The sequence below is a fragment of the Acanthochromis polyacanthus genome, chromosome 1, assembly GCF_021347895.1.
Source record: "Acanthochromis polyacanthus isolate Apoly-LR-REF ecotype Palm Island chromosome 1, KAUST_Apoly_ChrSc, whole genome shotgun sequence".
Classification (NCBI taxonomy): domain Eukaryota; kingdom Metazoa; phylum Chordata; class Actinopteri; family Pomacentridae; genus Acanthochromis; species Acanthochromis polyacanthus.
This window is the reverse complement of record NC_067113.1, coordinates 61,880,660-61,901,221: the sequence shown is the minus strand read 5'-3', so window position 1 is coordinate 61,901,221 and position 20,562 is coordinate 61,880,660. Positions and strand designations below refer to the sequence as shown.

General features: G+C 42.9%; 3 protein-coding genes across 20 annotated transcripts in view; 2 read left to right on the top strand and 1 right to left on the bottom strand.

The window, feature by feature from the left end:
- The window catches only part of LOC110964353 (NXPE family member 3-like), a 238,759-nt gene that overhangs the window by 47,211 nt on the left and 170,986 nt on the right, over positions 1 to 20,562 (top strand). The window lies entirely within an intron of this gene.
- The window catches only part of LOC127534205 (uncharacterized), a 225,397-nt gene that overhangs the window by 40,426 nt on the left and 164,409 nt on the right, over positions 1 to 20,562 (top strand). The gene's annotated exons all lie outside the window — the stretch shown is intronic.
- LOC127536395 (NXPE family member 3-like) lies at positions 1,094 to 18,619 on the bottom strand. The gene is made up of 6 exons (XM_051956570.1): positions 18,602 to 18,619; positions 17,525 to 17,962; positions 14,034 to 14,329; positions 13,312 to 13,382; positions 1,159 to 1,731; positions 1,094 to 1,098 (listed from the first exon to the last, which is right to left on the bottom strand). The coding sequence occupies exons 1-6, from the start codon at positions 18,617 to 18,619 to the stop codon at positions 1,094 to 1,096; spliced, it is 1,401 nt and encodes a 466-aa protein (XP_051812530.1).

Here is a 20,562-nt window from a genome sequence, read left to right as displayed (position 1 = left end):
GTATGTATGAAGTTATCTTTATTATCCAACCTGGTGTATTAAAAACAGGCTAAAACGCTTTTCTGTCCTCTGTCCTTGATCTGTTTCTCTTTATTTTTGTATGCATAAAATACAAAAGTCATTTGATAACAGTGGAATGAACTCAAAAACCACTGAACTTGTCAGATCTGCTGCAAATATAAGTGTATGTTTAAAAAAAAAAGTACTTGACCAGAAAGCACTCTAACAAGAAAAGTACTCAGATGGTGCAGTACTCCACCAAGGCTGCTCAGTTGTTTTATGATTTCCGACAGATAAATCCCGATAAGTACACGGCGGTGGATTTGGAGTAGTTCCCTGAAAATTCCATCCAAATTAATTTGTCTGTTTTTGAGTAATATTTCGCGCAGACAGACAGACAGACAAACAGCCAAACAGACAGATAAACATACACCGGTCATCATATAACTCCGCCGTGTTCCTTTGTGTGAGTGTTACGGCACTGTGTCCCTGTCTGCCTCTTCCTGTCTGGTAATTTGTGTTTTGTGTGTTGTACTGCTGTCGCTCCGCCTCTGTGTCCATTCCACCACACCTGTGGCACCAGGAGCTGAAGCTAGATTGGACCAGAGGTGGGACTACCACTGCAATCAAGGTTCCAGGAGCTGATAAAAGGGCCAGGTGATGCCAGTGTCGGGTGGCAGCTCTTGGGGAAGGGAGCCGTCCGGATCGTTTTGTGAACTTTGGTGTGCGTCTGAGAGCTAGACAGGTGTGGAACTGTAATGAATAGAACTGTGTGCGAAATTTTGGATAGTGGAAATCTTTGTTACCTTTAGTTAGGGGTGCTGCTGCTTGTTTATTCATATTTTTGGATCCTTTTAGTTGGATTGGATGTATTTTGTTAAGTCTCCCATTGTCTGGATTTTCCTTCTTGGAGAGGGTCATCTTTTGTTATATTTGTTTGTTTTTCTTTTGATTTAAGCAGCACCCATTGTTGCTTTCAGACCACTCCCTTTTGTTTGGGTTGAAATCTGCCCTTATAAAAAAAATAAAAAAATAAACAGACTGAACTCTGAGAACTCAATGCTGGTTTATTTTAACTACTGTTGCGACTTGGTTACCCTGAACAACCGGGTTGTAACATGGAGGAATAACTAATTGTAATTAGTCTTGACTGTGCACAGATTGCTGAAGACAAAATCCAGCCACTCTTTATAGGACATATGTAGGACAAGAGAACATTGATCATATTCTTAATAATGGGAGGTGGTGGGTGGATATCGTGAGGTAAGTGGTGGGCCAGGACCATCTCCCAGGTATCCACCAGATGAACATTCAATCCTTTAAATATGGCCCTGAGAACTTTGTCATTCTGCAGAGAGTACCAGTCGCTGTTGGTCAGACTCGCGTCTAACGTCAAAGCTTTGGGGTTTGCTGTCCGGATGATGACCACTGTACTTGGAGATCTGTTCAGCAGGCGTACCACCGCCCTGCGGATGCTCTGCATCCGCCGGAAGTAGACCTCCACTGGAAAACTGCCGAAGTGCGCCCAGGTGCCAAAGATCACGACAGTGTTGGTGCCTCCGATTACATTGTCTAGTTCATTGGCAATGTAACACAACTCGTTGATTGGGACAGGGAGAAAACGGAGAGGAGGACCATGGCAACGGAACGTCACCAAGATGTTGTTTGCAAAGTCCATGGCCATGAAAGGTCCAACTCCCTTTGGGGAGTGCAGGTCAAACTCCTTGAGATCTAAAAGTATTACAGAGGAAACAGATTCAGTGTGACGAAAATGAGTCAATTGTCTTCAAACTCAGAGGAAACTACCTGGTAGTGCTCCACTGAAGTACTCAAACCACTGCCTGATGGTGGAGTCTCCGTACAGGTGGACCACTTTGCCTTTCAGACACTGAGTGATGGCTGAGGGGGTGTTGAACTGCTGAACTTTGGTGCCACTTAGTGTTTGCCATGCACCCTGGTAGTAATAGCCAGAGGGTCCAGACTCCACATTACTGTTATTCACCACTGCTTGACCTGAGAGGAGGGAAAGATAAGAATAACTTTGTTGATAAATCCCTTGAAAAGTTCCAAATCAGATTATTACTAGTGGAGATCCTGGTAAACATCTCTTTAGGGTCTTTGTGGACTCAGTCTACTACCCTCATTGGTCCCACCTGTTCACAATAAACACCCATCTACCCAGGATGTCCTTGCAATAACACATTTACTAGGACAATAACACGTAAATGCATCACTGATATGTAGTCTTAAAACATTATTTTTAAATAGACTGTTTTTTGTGGAGGCAGTGTATAGTGGATTTGTTTTTGTTTGTCTACTTTCGGAGACAGATTAACACACAACTTGTTAGCAGCATAGCTTCATTGCAGCTTTTTTCAGTGATTCTTTCCAGCACATGTAGCAGAGTAAGCATCAAGGCTGAGAGGAAGCTTGGACTCAAGTGGTAGCCTCCCGCTAAATTCCTAAATAGTTTGTAAAATACAGTATTGGAAAGTTACTGAACAATGGCCCCTTCAATTTTCCATGTCAGTGTAACTCTAACATATTGTATGCATCTATATCAGGAGTGGCCAATCAGTCCTTGTTAAACATAAGGATGTTACTAACATGTGTTTGAGAGGAGCAGGTTTGTGCTACAGCACACCATGCAAACTGGAGGAATGTGAGAGGAATTTGTCTGTGTAGAGATGGACTGGCCATCTGGCAAACCAGGCACTGTCCCGGTAGGTCGGTGTCTAGTAGGGGCTCGTCAACAGGTTCCTGTAATCAGTAAATTGTAATGGGATTTTACATTTCATGAGTCACTTCTACTATCCCGGCGCGGCTTTTCCAGTGTTTTTACAGCTTTTTACAGTTGGTTATCAGCTCAGGAAACACAGACCAATTATGTATGAGTTCAGTCATCCCATGTCAGGGCTCCCTCCTCACCCCCGTCCTTCCCACCTGACATCCCCAATACCCCCTTTCCCATCTGGTTCCTCTCTTCCTCTCCCTCTCATGCTCCTCTCTCCCACTCTTGCTCCACTCCCACTCATGCTCCCCTCTCTCTCTCTGTCCCTCGGTTTCTCTGTCTGTCTCTCCCTTCAGTCTCCCATCCGCTCCTCTGCCCCCGTCTCTCCCTCTGTCTCCCATCTGTTCCTCTGCCCCTGGCTCTCCCTCTGTCTCCTCCCGGTCTCCCATCCTCTCCACTGCCTCTGCTCCCTTCCCAGTGCGACACCTGAGTAGAGTGCAGGCACACACCTGCCTCTACTCAGGTAATCTGCCTTCCCCGTGGGTCCCGGACAGCTGAAGGACATTCACCTGATTACTCCTCTGCAATAAGAACCGGCTCATCCTTCCACTCCCTGCCAGATTGTTGAACAAAACTTCACGGTCAGTTCACTCTCTAGCCTCCTGTAATTCTGTTGAGTTTTTGGCATTTTCTTACATTGTTTTTCTCCTACCCTCGTCTAGACCCAGCTGTCCGGGATCCCCGCCTTCCTCCTTCCCCTCTGGCTCTCCCCTGACCATTCGGTACCGGTTTCCCCTTCACTGGACCCCCCGTTCCTGCCTGGACCCTTCCCTGAATCCCAAACCGGCTTCCCTCTTCACATCCAGAACCCGTTGCAGCTAACCAGCTGCTCGTTGCTCCCAGAACCTTCCTTCCCTGAAGTCCCCGTGTCTGGCCGCCAGGGATCCCCCCACCTCCATCTGCGACACTCTGGTCCTTCCCAGGACCACAGACCACCGCTGATCCCCGGCCTCAGACCCACCCGGCCACATTCTTCCTCCATCAACCTCCCACGTCCCTGCACTCCTGCCATAACCACCTGTAAGCAATAAAAACCCTCTTCATCTCCTCCGGTCTTGGTAGTTGTGGCGCTCTGCTCTGGTCCGCCTAACTGTAATCCGTGACAGAACAATCTGGCCATAACATGGACCCAGAGAGCCCACTATCAGGACCGGACCTGCCATCTCCACCCGACATAATGCACGCTGCTGGGAACCCTGCTCGGACAACACCACCAAACCCTCCGTGAGCTCACAGACAATTATCAGCGAATGTACACTCAACTTACCATTTTAGCCAGCCAGATATCCCAGGTAGCTCCTGACCTGACCCTGATAATTCAATACAGCCAAGCTTTACAGGATGTTGCCGCCACAAAGACACGATTGAACCACTTCACCGCCCTGCTCACCCAAGTTGCCTCGTCTCCAGCCCAGCCTGCGCCATTGTCCCTACCCCAATTTTCTGCCACCCAGTCCTCGCCAAATTCTCCACCGCCAGTTCTACCAGCCCCAGAGCCAGCAGGCACCCTGAGCGAAACTCAAAACACGTCCGTGGACCTCTTCTCCTCCTGCGAGGAGCACAGCATTTTCTTTAACGTGCTGTACGAATTGTGGGAGAAATGGAGAGAAGACCCTAATGACTCCTACGTAACCCTGGGCCGCAAGATTGCCGACCAGCGACCCTGGCTAGCCGACCACTTGCCAGGTTACATTCATGAATTCTTGAATGCTCCCCCGACTGACCCGGAGGCGCCCATTGACGGGGGGGGGGGTACTGTCAGGGCTCCCTCCTCACCCCCGTCCTTCCCACCTGATATCCCCAATACCCCCTTTCCCATCTGGTTCCTCTCTTCCTCTCCCTCTCATGCTCCTCTCTCCTCTCAGTGCGACACCTGAGTAGAGTGCAGGCGCACACCTGCCTCTACTCAGGTAATCTGCCTTCCCCGTGGGTCCTGGACAGCTGAAGGACATTCACCTGATTACTCCTCTGCAATAAGAACCGGTTCATCCTTCCACTCCCTGCCAGATTGTTGAACAAAACTTCAGTCAGTTCACTCTCTAGCCTCCTGTAATTCTGTTGAGTTTTTGGCATTTTCTTACATTGTTTTTCTCCTACCCTCGTCTAGACCCAGCTGTCCGGGATCCCCGCCTTCCTCCTTCCCCTCCGGCTCTCCCTTGACCATTTGGTACCGGTTTCCATCCCTGCACTCCTGCCATAACCACCTGTAAGCAATTAAAACCCTCTTCATCTCCTCCGGTCTTGGTAGTTGTGGCTCTCTGCTAGGGCTGAACGATTTGGGAAAATAATCTAATTGCGATTTTTTTTTTTTTTTTTTTTTTCTCCCAAATATTGCGATTGCGATTTTATTATTTTATCTTTTTTTCCCCAAAAAGCCATAAATGTTTGTTTTAAATATGACCAACATAACATGAAATGCATTTAGTGTAAAATGTTCTTTCCATTTGTTTGAATAAAATTCTAAGATGTATGACTTTAAATAAATGGGATTTTTATTTAAATGCTCAAAGACACATAAGAACAAGCACTTTGTAAAAACTGTGCAAAATTTACCATCTTAACAAAAATATATAAAATAATAGGGCATCTCACTGCTCCCAAATCAGTAACATTTCACACAACTGAAGCATAGAATTTGACTCTATTTGAAAATATTTTGTAGAATCAGAATAACGTAATAAATAAAAAAACAAATGCACTTTTACATTAGGCAAAAAAAAAAAATTTGAATATTATCAATATCAACCTTACTTTTCAAAAGAACATTACAATACAACACAGACTAAACTTCACATTGAGCATGGCACTGCCAGCCACAATGATTCAACAGTGTTCTTCTCGTGGCTCACAGGTTTTTTGCTAAGAAGATCAGCATATTTACTTTGGCTGGCTTCAAAGATGAGCGAGTGCAAGTGACAATATTCCCTCCTGTACTAAAGAGACGCTCTGAGGGAGCGCTTGTGGCAGGTATGCAGAGATACTTGCGTGCCATGGTGCACAGTTGTGGGAAAATGATCTTGTGTACCCGCCACCAAGCCAGGGGATCATCCTCTCCATCAATGGCAGGAGTCATCAAATAGCTGCTGATCTCTGCCTCTGCGATGTCCTCAAGTTTTGCAGGCAACGGGGAGGGTGCAATGCTTTTAAAAAAGCTGCCTAGAGACCTCTTCACCTTCCCCCCGACAGGCTGGGCACTTTCAGGCACCTGAGCTGGTTCAGTACGAGACCTTTTCTCCTAATAGATGATAAAAACAGCTATTAGTTTTCCAGTTAGATTTTACAGAAACATTTTTGTGAAATATATAATTATAATTTACCTGATGATATGTATGTTTAGCCCCGTCTACCATCTCATTCTTCAGTCTGGTCTTGATGACAGGGATGTTGTCAGAGCTGATGTATTTTGTTTTGAACCTTGGGTCCAGGAAACAGGCAACATCCATGAGCTCCTGGATGTCTGGTTCTCCATATTTGCTGTTGAGGTATGCTAGGACTTTGTTTTTGATTGACTTTGTCAGATCAGTGTCCTCAACATCTTCAGCCAGGACTGAAGTGGCAAAAAGGTGGAGCACTGGCTTGAGGTAGGAGATACTCACATACTCCTCTCCAGAAAGGGCATCGGTGAATTCAAGTAGAGGATGCAGTGCCCTGTGGATTGACTCCAACACATCTATGTCTTGCCAGGTTGGGATGAGGGAGCGTGCGTATCGATCACCAGACAATACCTGGGAGATGGCTTTGGCCTGTTCAAGTACTCTGGCAATCATCAGTTCTTTAGATCCCCATCTTGTTGGACACTCAGTGATGAGGTTGTGCTCAGGTAGCTTGAGGCTTCTCTGTGCCTCTGTCAGGGCAGTCTTTTTTTTCCAACTGTGGGAAAAGTGCCCCACCAGCTTCCTGCACTGTGCTGTTGCCCTTGACACTCTGTCATCTTTGAGTGCATTTTCTGAAAGAAATTAGAAAAAAAAAAAGCTGTATAATTTGAGTTTTGTGATACAAGTCTATGAGTCATCATTGCACTCTGATATAATTCTGTCATTCTGAAATACATCTACACTACTGTCCTCTTTCAAAACAAATAAAAGGAGAAATGCAGGTGGGCACCACATACAGACATATGAGCACATAAAATCAATACACATTTCAATTAACATAAGGAGTGGGAGAAAGTATGAATTTAATCACTTTTCAGAAAAGTGCATTATGAATAAAAATGTGTATTATTATTATTAGGCTGTCTGAATACTAATCAACACATTCGATTTTTTTATACTTAGGCATACATTAATTACTGTCAATTAGTGCATTCCTCTCCCTTTTACACACACACACACACACACACACACACACACACACACACACACACACACAAATGACAACTTACCGATGGCCAGATGTAATGTGTGCCCAAAACACTGGAGCCTCATCCACTCATTCAGCCGTGCAGCCAGCACCATATTTGATGCGTTGTCCGTAGTGGTGCAGACTTGTCTCTCCTCCGGGAGATCCCAGCTAGCAAGCCCCTCTTTCAGGCCGGCTGCAATATTTTCCCCAGTGTGGTCGTCTGGGAAGTAGGTGGCTTGTAGGCAGCGAGCTTTGAGGAAGAAATCATCTTCGATAAAATGTACTGTAAGACTCTGGTAAGGCTCAGCTGTGCGGCTTGACCACAAATCGGTTGTTGCAGCAAAAAAGTCCACAGTTTTAAGCTCCGCAGCGACTTTATCTTTGCACTGTTTGTAAAGCTCCGGTATGGCAGTCTGGCTAAAGTATGTACGGGAGGGTATCCTGTACCGTTTATCGAGGGTGTTTATCAATGCGGTAAACCTAGGCTTGGTCACCGCGCTGAGAGGCGCCATGTCTTTAGCCATGAAGTGAGTGATTGCCCGTGTGATTTCCCCGTGTCGCTTTGAAGTGCGCTCATACGGAGTAACGCTCTCAAACATCTGGGGAAGTGATTCCTGTCTGGTACCTGGCGTAACGGTACTTGAGCTCGGCATTTTCGCTTTCCAGGCGTCATAAGAGGCACAGTGATATTTTTCAAGTGTTGGAACAAATTTGTTGTGTTACCTCTAGTTGTGGCAATGGTGGCACGACACACTCTCCACAACACTCGACTTTGCGCTGCATCATCTTTTTTAAATCCGAAATAATCCCACACAACTGATGTGCTGTGCCTCTTCGGGACTAATGTCTCAGTAGTTTCTGAGGAGCCAGAGGCCATTGCGCCGTAGGTTGGGTTGAAGCAAAGGGCAGTGGATGTTGGTGAATCCCTCACGGCTCCTCTCACATTCGTTTGTGTCTCGTGACCACATTTTAATCGCGCACGTTGCGATTAGCAAATCGCGTTTTATCATATCGCAATATTATTGCAAATGCAATTAATCGTTCAGCCCTACTCTCTGCTCTGGTCCGCCTAACTGTAATCCGTGACATCCCATGTGACGCTACTCAGCCAATGAAGTCTCAGCATTGCAGCTGATAAACATCGAAGCTGTGCGTTCAGAAAACAGTTGAGAGGCGAGGGACAGGTGAGAGAAGGACAGACCAAACAGACAAGTAACGCGACACCGAGAAGATAGTAGCCCTACACATGCTGACCATGTTCAAGGCAAGACAGCTTCTTCAACTATGAACATAATGAAAAGTAAATATGGTTCCAGACTCACCCATGAACTCCAAATGTGTTTGAGAACAGCCCTGACACCATTCAGACCACAATTCAAAATACTTGCAGGGCAAGCTGCAGCTCAGTTCTATATTAAGCAGCAGAGGATATATGGGGATTCAATTGTTTACATTTTTTTGAGACTTAGGTGTAGGATTTCTGATATATGTTAATATATGTGTTTAAATTGTTTGTAAGGGTTTTCTCCACCAATTATAACTGTAAGATTATAATAATGTTTCTCCACCAATATTAATGTAGGGATAATGTTTGCTCAAATGGGGTTAAGAATTTCATACAGAATTATTATATAGTCTACCTGATATTCGACCAGCGAAGTATTTAGATTAGACAAATATAATAATTAGCCTATGAAACACTTCTTGTTGCGTTGTCAAGAAGAGCTTCAGGAATCATAAGGGGAATTATTCAGATTGAAAGGTTATGTATAAAATTGAGGTAGCTGGAATCTATACAAGTTAGGGACCAAGATGTGAACAACAAAACAATTGAGGCACTGAACTTATATTTATGTACATTCATTAAACTAAGCTAAACAATAACAACAACACCACACATTAAGACGAACAACAACAACACAAAATGAATAAGATGGTGAGATGTGAATGATGGGAAAAAGGAAGGAAGAGAACACAATATTTCAATGTAACACTGGGATTAATATTACACTTAAAATACGATGTTCTGAGGGAAAAGGGATAAATAGACCACACCTGAAAGCAGCCGTCAATTTGATAGTAGGCTAATTTGTTAGCCTGTCAATATTATCTTTGAAAAGATAATTTGAGAAAATTGCACCAAGTTCCAGTGACTGAAAGGTACTTGCATGCCGTGATGATGATGATGATGATGATAATGATGATGCTGCCTCGGTGGATGGTCCGGTCAGCCTTGGTTGATTTGGGTCGGAACAACGGTGGACAGAGTGGAGCCTCAGAGTGATGGATAGCAAGTCGACTTCAAAATTCAGGAGAACTCAAAAGATTCAGGAGGACTCACAAAATTCAAGAGGACTCAAAAGAAGTCAGAAGAACTCTCAGAGTGATGGAGGACTCACAAAATTCAAGAGGACTCAAAAGAAGTCAGAAGAACTCTCAGAGTGATGGAGGACTCACAAAATTCAAGAGGACTCAAAAGAAGTCAGAAGAACTCTCAGAGTGATGGAGGACTCACAAAATTCAAGAGGACTCAAAAGAACTCAGAGTGGTGCTATCAAGAGAACTCAAAATGGTGGTTTCAGATGTGGTCTTTTAAAGGGGTGCCTTTGCATATCATTAACTCAGCAAGGGTCTGGTACATCCCCTGTCAGTGGGGGCTGATGTCCAGATGTCCCACAGAGTTACATTTTCAGGTAATTTCTGTAACTTTCAAAAATATTAAAATTTGTTGAACATGGTTTATCTAGGAGCATTACTGATAGATAGCTGATTAAAATGATACCAAACATGCTCATATGTGATCGGCAGACATGTTAAAAATTATTACATTGATACTAATCAGGAGAAATAAAATATTAAAGGTAAGACAAGAGGTAGGTTAATCACAAAGTCATTGAAAAGTTCACTTGTTTGTTGAAATGGATGTGCATAAAAGGAGTTTTGTCCAGAATTGGGAGATGATTGTCTTTGTTAGTTTTGAGGGGAGTCCAGAGTTCCTTTGTTTGTGAATGGAATGTCTTTGAAGTTGTCATCCAGGTTTCTGAGCTTCCCCTCTTCTGTGGTTCAGGAATCAGTCAGAATTTTTATGGCCACCAATTTGGTTCTTTGGAGGCTTGGTGGTACTTGGGGGTTTTGAGCCAGTCTCTTGCTAAGACAGGTCCAATACACATCCTGGAGGTCTGTATTGGGGGGAATCCTTTAAAGTCAGCTCTTGGCCTCGCTTCCTGCTGACTTGGTGCTTCGCACCCCCATGTCAAACATGTCCCACATCTGGCATGGTGTCCTGGTGTCCCTCTTGCTTCGCTGATCAAAAGGGGAGTCTCATCTCCACTGTGGCTGTGAAGGTGTTAAATCTGTTCTTGTCATGTTCCACTGTTGATAATGATGATTGGTCGATCCTACATAGGTATTGTTAAAGCTGTATATATGTTAGTTCAGGTTGTTCAGTCATTATTTTTTTAAGTTCTGCACGCCATTTTAACATGTACTGTTATATCAAAAATTATTTATTAATAATGCTGTCAGAATGTTGTTTTCTTTTTTTTTTTGAACCGTACTGAATTTATTTGATTTGAAGCTAAGTTACTGATTACATGCAGACTTTAATAAAACTACTAGGTTACATCAACATAAATCCCACTAATTCAAGTTACACTTTCTGATGTTCCGGACCTTTGCCTTTCATCATTTTTCTCTGATTAGACCTCTTTGAGTTTTAGTTGAATACCGCTGCTCTACCAGGTTGCAATTTTTTTTCCAACTTGTCAACAAGCTTGTATAGGTCTCTAAAGATGTTTTTGAATTTTTGTTCTGAAAATCCGACCTTGGTCAGTTTTTGTCCTCAGATTCAAAAATTATTGTTTGATTCAGTCAACCGATAATGGTGTGGGCCGGTCTTAACCAAAAATGCCAGGGCTGATTTTTTTGCCCCAGCTCACCTCTCTCTGTGTGTCTGTGTTTGAGGGAGGAAAGGTTTGTGATGTGACATCTAGTGGCTGTGTGACAACAAGAAAAAGTGTTGTTCGGTTTGTTACTGCAGGTTGGAAATGATGTGCGTGTCCACTAGATGCGATTTTCCTGCACGGCAATACACTGCATCTGAAAATCGCACAGATAGCGGGTGGTCACTGGTGGACCACAACATTGTCACATCATAGCACTCGAGAAACGGCAGGCCACGACGTGGTCACATAACCAAGCTTTCAGCTTGATGGTCCGGCAGCCGAGTCAGATAAACACAATGGCTCGGCCGCAAACTTTATCTTTTATTTCAAAAACACTTCAGCGAAAGCATTTGAGGCGAGAAATAAGCTGCGCAGCAGCTGAATCTGTCCACGTTTTATGTCACTGATGGCTAGTTTAGATGTTTGAGGACACTTTCACAATGTACGGAATCTCCGCATGCAGCATCGAATTTGCATAAAGTAGAAGTCCAGTCTACTCTATGCAAATGAGCTGCAGCCCTCTGGAGACAAAACACACCGGATCGCAGCTGGAAACGCACCGCAACCAGACCAGCATGCCACATGCGGCGCATTGGCTGTAGCTCATTTGCATAGAGTAGACTGGACTCCGGCGTGTGGAGATTCCACGCATCGTGAAACTGTCCTCAAACATCTAAACCAGCCGTCAATGAATTAAAAACGGACAGATTCAGCTATTGCATAACTTATTTCTCGCCTCAAATGCTTTCAGAAATACTTTTCACTGAAGTCCATCCATCCATTCTCTATGTACCGCTTTATCCTCACTAGAGTCGCGGGGGGTGCTGGAGCCTATCTCAGCTGACTCGGGCGAAGGCAGGGCACACCCTGGACAGGTCGCCAGTCTGTTGCAGGGCTACATATACAGACGAACAATCACACTCACATTCACACCTACGGGCAATTTAGAATAGTCAATTAACCTCAGCATATTTTTGGACTGTGGGAGGAAGCCGGAGTGCCCGGAGAAAACCCACGCATGCACAGGGAGAACATGCAAACTCCATGGAGAAAGATCCCAGGCCCACCCCAGGATTTGAACCGGGATCTTCTTGCTGCAAGGCGAAAGTGCTAACCACTATATCACTGTGCAGCCCTTTTCACTGAAGTGTTTTTGTAATAATAGAGAAAGTTTGCGACCGAGCCACCGTGATGGTCCGGCTTGAAATCCAGGAGCAGACCAGCCCCTGAGTCGATGCGTTTGTCCAATCAGAGGCAGGCTAGGTGCTTAAAGAAGGTCAGCAGGTGTTGAACACAGTTCACAATGAAGGAGAAGCTTATAACAGCTGTATCTGCACATGAATCGTAACAATTAGTGTTTTCGAAAAAAAAGCAAAGTTTTTGGCTGAACAGCTGTGTTTATCTGACTCATCTGCCGGATTATCAAGCTGAAAGCGCTGTCACGTGACAATGTTGTGGTCCACGAGTGACCGCTCGCTGTCCGTGCGATTCCCGTGTGGGAAAAATCGCATCGATTGGACATGCACCTTGAGTTTGCGATGTTGACACTGGATTGGGAGATCTCGGGAGGTTGGCGACTTGAAAAGTAGATCTTGGATCAAAAAAGGTTGGGCACCCCGAATCTATATACACGACCATTCAAAAGTTTGGGGTCACTTAGAAATGTCTTTGTTTTTGAAAGAAAAGCATTTTTTTCAATGAAGATAACATTAAATGAATCCTAAACACAGTCCAGACTTTGTTAATGTGGTAAATGACTATTCTAGCTGGAAATGGCTGATTTTTAATGGAATATCTCCATAGGGGTACAGAGGAACATTTCCAGCAACCATCACTCCTGTGTTCTAATGCTGCATTGTGTTAGCTAATAGTGTTGAAAGGCTCATTGATGACTAGAAAACTCTTGTTCAATTATGTTAGCACATGAATAAAAGTGTGAGTTTTCATGGAAAACATGAAATTGTGTGGGTGACCTCAAACTTTTCAACGGTAGCATATACTTAAAAAATATTCATATACATATTAAACATAATAAACATATTCAATACATTTTCAATATACTGAAGAAGATTTTCTCCCTTAACATTTGTATGTGCAGTGTTCATGATGTTAATACATTTTGCAGCTGCCGCATTTCTCAAACTGGCCTGAACAAAGGTTTTACAGATGGGTGGTTTTTATTCACTTTCATTGTTAGGCTATGGTGATTGTAGTAATGAGAAGATCCTTTACCTTTCTGTCTTGGCAACACAGTGACATGAGCAGGTCCTGAAGCTGGAATTGAGACTTTCATGTTGACACGGCTGAAGCAAAGCATACATAATAAAATCTTACACATATCCAATCAAAAATTGGAAAGCATTTTGAGGTTAAACCCAGAAAAGTCATTTAGAAAGTTAAAGCTGCTATATAATGTTTCCCTGTACACGAGTGTGTGAAGTGACAGATGTCCATTTTAATGTCTTTTCACTAATTGTTAGACTTATAATTCTGAAATTTGCAGTTTCAGTTCAGTTTCACCACTCAGTGTCATTTATTTGACATAGAAGCCAGCTGTTTTCAACAGACAAAGTTCGGTGTAAACACTACAGACTAATGAACAGCTGGTAAAGTTTTGAGTCAGCTGGTGAGCATAGTGGATCATATTGCAGCTAAACAGCCGGATATTTCCTGTTACATCGATGGAGAGCAAACAGAAAAAAGAAAAAGAGAGTGAACAGCAGACTTGTATTTACCAGGCAAATATTCACACAACTACAAATGAATATCGGTGTTCCTCCATGTTTGCTGGATCTGTGTGTATCTGTTGGTTTCTGGAAGTATGGCATCCAAAATAAATAGAAATTGTAGTGTAATTCAGAGTGGTGATCTTAATTTGTATGATTTATGACATGTTTTACTGCATTAATAACTCCAGAAATTTCCTTCAAAAGACAACAAAAGAAGCTACTCACAGCTGAAAGAGTTTCTCCTCCTTGGCCTTGAGGTTTTGTTTGACTTCTCTCCTGGAGTGGTTGATCCTGGTATCACAGTTCAGATTCTTTGGCTTGAAGCAGAACCAAGGATCACCTGTATGGAGGTCAGTGTAGTTGCACAGCGGCTGCTCGGTCGAACGCAGGAATACGTTACAGATGGTAGTTTCAGAGACAGAGCCTGAGTGGAAGAGGCTCTGGAAGTCAACTCTGTCAGGCTGTTCACTGTTCAACCTGCGTAGCACCGTGATGGCCTCACTGGGGTGAACCAGTGTCACCTGATAGGACAGAGAACACAACTTGATTTAACTTCAAGAATTACTTGAAGCTGCAACCTCTGTTCCTGGCATAAAGTTGATGTATCACAGATTAAACAACTCCACTGGTCCACCACACAAAGCACATTATTTTCAGATTTTAGGTGCTATTCTTGGGCGGCAGAATTCAACACATGGATGGAGAATAGCCTGTTTGCTAAATCTCATCCCGAAAGCGCAAACACCCAATCAATCCAGTCACAATTCAAGTATTTGAAAGATGGTCGGTTAAGTATAAAATGTAAAAGTTAGAGCAATGATGGAATGAATTAAACTGTCTGATTGTCATCATGCAAATGTTTCATGTCCAGCTAACAAAGATACCTACAGTAGTAGCCTAGCATTACTTCCAGGACCAAGAAGTATTTTATATCTTATCAGTTTACAGTCTACATCACATCAGGCATATCTTTGTGTGTGTCTTTTACCAATGGGAAGCTACCATCAGAGCATAGGCTAATTTTAGCATCTGTTCTGTTCCAGTAGATTTGGGCATGTTTATACTCCAGCAAATCGAGCCAAACTTGTTTGACAAGATTACACGAATCAAGCTCATCAACCAAAAAAAGGTTTCTATAAGAAACAGTCTGATCTTGTATTTTCCCCTGACAGTGGGAATGCTACAGCTAACTAGCTCTACCCTGCAGTTCTATAATGCAGCCTCATGGGTTATCAATTGATTTGATGCTGACCTTTTGCCTGGAATAGGATTCTTTAGTCTGAGTTTTTTATCATGATATCATGTATGTAGTCATCAAAAACATCTAACAATTCTCTCATTTGGAAACGAGCCAACTTCAAGCTTTAAAAAGTCCATTTTCAGTCAACTTCTGAACTAAACACATCTCCTCTTGACATTGTAGTGATATATATGACCACAGATGTGTGTTCAATTAAGTTAAATTCAGTTCAACTTCATTTGTATGGTGCCGACTGCAATTTGGGTTATCTCAGGAAGCGTTACAAAAACCATAGGCCTGAAATGTTGTTCATACAATAGTTGAGAAATGTTTCTGTTATTCCTGGAACGATTATGCTACTCCTTGGCATGTTAAATTATAAAAGATCTTTGTTCATGTCCTGGGACATGTTGGAATGATGTACCTTCTGTGGAGAAAGTGAGAATCTGTTAGTGATGGAAAAAACTGTTAAGAGAATTCTCCATACATGAACCTATATACCGTGCCTTGTGAAAGTATTCGGCCCCCTTGAACTTTTCAACCTTTCGCCACATTTCAGGCTTCAAACATAAAGATATAAAATTTTTATTTTTTGTCAAGAATCAACAACAAGTGGGACACAATCGTGAAGTGGAACGAAATTTATTGGATATTTTAAACTTTTTTAACAAATAAAAACCTGAAAAGTGGGGCGTGCAATATTATTCGGCCCCCTTGCATTAATACTTTGTAGCGCCACCTTTTGCTGCAATTACAGCTGCAAGTCGCTTGGGGTATGTCTCTATCAGTTTTGCACATCGAGAGACTGAAATTCTTGCCCATTCTTCCTTGCAAAACAGCTCCAGCTCAGTGAGGTTGGATGGAGAGCGTTTGTGAACAGCAGTCTTCAGCTCTGCCCACAGATTCTCCATTGGATTCAGGTCTGGACTTTGACTTGGCCATTCTAACACCTGGATACATTTATTTGTGAACCATTCCATTGTAGATTTGGCTTTATGTTTTGGATCATTGTCCTGTTGGAAGATAAATCTCCGTCCCAGTCTCAGGTCTTTTGCAGACGCCAACAGGTTTTCTTCCAGAATGGTCCTGTATTTGGCTCCATTCATCTTCCCATCAATTTTAACCATCTTCCCTGTCCCTGCTGAAGAAAAGCAGGCCCAAACCATGAGGCTGCCACCACCATGTTTGACAGTGGGGATGGTGTGTTCAGGGTGATGAGCTGTGTTGCTTTTACGCCAAACATATCGTTTTGCATTGTGGCCAAAAAGTTCCATTTTGGTTTCATCTGACCAGAGCACCTTCTTCCACATGTTTGGTGTGTCTCCCAGGTGGCTTGTGGCAAACTTCAAATGAGACTTTTTATGGATATCTTTGAGAAATGGCTTTCTTCTTGCCACTCTTCCATAAAGGCCAGATTTGTGCAGTGTACGACTGATTGTTGTCCTATGGACAGACTCTCCCACCTCAGCTGTAGATCTCTGCAGTTCATCCAGAGTGATCATGGGCCTCTTGGCTGCATCTCTGATCAGTCTTCTCCTTGTTGGAGGTGAAAGTTTAGAGGGACGGCCGGGTCTTGGTAGATTTGCAGTGGTCTGATACTCCTCCCATTTCAATATGATTGCTTGCACAGTGCTCCTTGAGATGTTTAAAGCTTGGGAAATCTTTTTGTATCCAAATCCGGCTTTAAACTTCTCCACAACAGTATCTCGGACCTGCCTGGTGTGTTCCTTGGTCTTCATGATGCTCTCTGCACTTTAAACAGAACCCTGAGACTATCACAGAGCAGGTGCATTTATACGGAGACTTGATTACACACAGGTGGATTCTATTTATCATCATCAGTCATTTAGGACAACATTGGATCATTCAGAGATCCTCACTGAACTTCTGGAGTGAGTTTGCTGCACTGAAAGTAAAGGGGCCGAATAATATTGCACACCCCACTTTTCAGTTTTATATTTGTTAAAAAAGTATAAAATATCCAATAAATTTCATTCCACTTCACGATTGTGTCCCAATTGTTGTTGATTCTTGACAAAAAAAATTAAAATTTTATATCTTTATGTTTGAAGCCTGAAATGTGGTGAAAGGTTGAAAAGTTCAAGGTGGCCGAATACTTTCACAAGGCACTGTAAGTGAGTTATCTCTGTGATTCAAGCTGAGAATGCTCCCAGGCATCCATGGTGCCTGATCGGTCCTGGTCTTCTTTGTACTAAATTTGTCTTTATGCAAACAAGTCAGTGTCAACGGACTTTTCCTCAACATCTCCACATCCTTGATGTCTGAGAACTCCAACATTTAAACAGACAAGACAGTAAAACTTGCAGTTGCTGTCTAAAAATAGGATTTCAAGTGGTGAATCTGTCACTCTTGTTATTCTAAATTTAACTAAGCACAGATCTTGGCCATCAGTCAATTGGAAGATAGAACAACAACATTTACAACTTCCCCTTAACAAGGGAAATTTTATTATTACCTCAACCCAAGCACTTCCTTCCCAGATTAAAGAGAAAACAGCAGAGTAGGTGCCATTGAGATGATCCTCCACTTTTCCAGCCACACCTGCACCAAGACTCGGATTATGCAGCCGGGCGAATAAGACGTCTCCTCCAGACTTCTTAGGACTTCCTTGAAAGTCATACATTTTGATCAGCACCTTCAGCTTGTCCCCTAAATGCCACTGTCCATCTCCTCTCTGTGGAAGAATGGTGAAGGTGCTGTTAGCTGGATAAGTGGCTTCGTTCAGGGAAAGAGGAATCGGCAAAGGTGGAGTTTCTGGCCAAGCAATGGATTCCAGTAGAAGTTTTTCTTCGATGTCCTCTTTAGGGGACAGTGGCTGGAAAGTCCAGAAATCATGATGTTTCTTAGGCACCGCTCTTGGAGGGATGACGGTGAGGTTTTTCTTCTTCTGAAACTGGTAAAAGATAAAGAGAGAGATGGTGACAAAGATGCTTCAAACAAAAGGAAGACCAGAATCCTGTTTTATGCTCTTTAGAATAGAGTGATGTACAAAATGAGGGATTTCAGTAAGATGAAAATAACTTAATTTGGATTTGGTCCTCTTGCAGCCTTACACATGGTAAAAATAACAGGAGTTTAAAAGTGATCAGTCCCATCATAGACCCATCATAGCGAAGTTTGCTAACTACAAGCAGAAGGAGCAGGTGAAGCGTCAGGGCCGGGAGCTGAAGGGAACCAACTTCGGCTTTAACGATCAGTTCCCTAAAGAGATCCTGGATCGGCGCAGAGCCCTGTTCCCTATCAGGAAGAAAGCTATAGCTGAAGGCTCTCATGCTGTCATCGTGGTGGACAAACTATTTATCAACGGTCAACTGTACCGCGACCGGAACATCACTCCGTGGCTCTTCTGATGTTAGGTGATGTGCTTGATCTCACTCACAATGTCATTATACATAACACTGCCATAAAATAATTAATACTAAATTTAATTCCCGTCTTCACTGCACTGCTCACAGCACCAATGTCCTTTTTAAATAATATTTTATTTTTTTCACTGTTACTCGCTTCACTTTTCACTCTTTTTCTTTCTCACCTTTTCACAGTTCACCATTATTTCACCTGTTATTTCACCTGTTTCACCACTTAAACCTCACACACAGACATGAGAATAGGATTTGTTGACATACATCAGCACTACAGCACAGCCACGTTTGAAAATATTAAACAGGGTGATTCAGAATGCACACTTAGCTGGCATGCATGCACGTATGTGGCCCCTTTCAGATATAAGCTCTGGTAATATGCATGTAGCACTTACTTTAGTTGTTCAGTCATGAACACACTAAGGTTTGTCACTTGGAATGTGCATGGAGCTGGTACAGGGGAAAAGAGACTGAAAATCAATCAGCAACTGCAGAATTTGCAAGCAGACATTGTCTTATTGCAGGAAACTCATTTATCAAATTCATCATTGGATCTTCTTCCATCAGCACAGTTTCCACATGTGTACTCAGCCTGTTATAATTCCAGGCAAAGAGGAGTAGCAGTCCTTATAAATAAAAGACTAACCTTCGGTATTGATAGCACAATTGCAGACCCACAAGGCAGATTTATTATAGTTGTATTATCCATCCAAAATGTTAAATTGTGCATTGTGAATAGACCAAATGTTGATGACCCCTCCTTTTTTCACTCTCTCTTCACTTCATTTGATGGTTACTCAAATAACGCACTGATTATAGGAGGGGACTTCAAAATGGTGTGTGACCCGGGAATGGACAGGCTCAGTACCACAGGAAACCAGCGAGTGTGGCGATCCTCAGAAACACTTCAACAATATATGAAGGATTTTGGTCTTTGTGATGCGTGGCGTTCTCATCACCCTACTGTCAGAGAATACACATTCTTTTCTTCAGCTCATCATTCTTACTCTAGACTAGATTATTTTTTAATTAGCAACACGCTGATGAATGACATTTCAGAAATCAAAATCCATGCCATTACCATTTGCGATCATGCACCTGTATTATTCACTCTTAAAAATAAGAATAATAAACCCCCAGCTACAAACTGGAGATTTAACACATCATTACTTAAAGATCCCGAATTTATCAGCTATGTTAAAAGAGAATGGTCTATATATCTAGAAGATAACGACTTGTCAGAAACATCAGGGTGTGTTCTGTGGGAAGCAGGAAAAGCAGTTTTGAGGGGAAAAATAATATCTTTCTCTTCACATAAGGTTTCAAGAATCTCAGAGTTAGAACTTCTAATTCAATCCCTGGAGGAAGCTTATCGTGTTTCTCCAGAGGAGCACACGCTGAAGGATATAAGACAAGCTAAACTTGAACTTAATGAAATTATAGATAAAAAAAAACTGAATTCATGGTGCAAAGACTTCGCTTAGAGAACTTTGAACATCGCAATAAATCTGGTAAATTTTTGGCCAATCAATTAAAAGTAAACAAAGAGAAAAGAACAATCTCTGCTGTCAAAGACCCAGATGGAAACATCAGCCATGACCCAGATAAGATAAATGATACCTTTAGGGACAAGGTACGTTTTATCCGTTTGTTTCCTGGCTATAAAAGACACAAGCAGAAACAAAAAATCAAGCCGTTTTTTCGTTTTTTCGTTTTGAGCAAAAAACAAAAAAAGCAGGAAACGGTTCATTTTTTCGTTTTTCGTTTTCACCCCCAAAATGAAAATATGACTCCATATTTCGTTTCATTGGTGGGCGGGGCTTCGGAGCCTGCCAGTGCACAATAAAGCTCTGCCCATCACAATAAAGCTCTTGCGCTGGCATTCATAGACAGACTGACTTTCATTGTATTGCCTGCCCCCACGGCACTTCCCCTAACTCTAAATCAAAGCAAGTCGTGTACACAGTAATGACAGTCATAACCAGTGGTGTAGTCTAGTTTTTCTACTGGTTATACTCCAACCTCATAAACCAAAGCCAGGTCAGGTTCTCATATATGTGCGCGTGCACTCACATGTCCGCGCGCGCACACACACACACACACACACACACACACACACACACACACACAC

Coding starts and splice junctions, on each gene's coding strand:
- LOC127536395 (XM_051956570.1), bottom strand. Junction 13,383..14,033: donor GAGGAGAAACTCTTTCAGCT/GTGAGTAGCTTC, acceptor GCTTTGCTTCAG/CCGTGTCAACATGAAAGTCT. Junction 1,732..13,311: donor TGTGTTGCCAAGACAGAAAG/GTAAAGGATCTT, acceptor TAATACTTTTAG/ATCTCAAGGAGTTTGACCTG.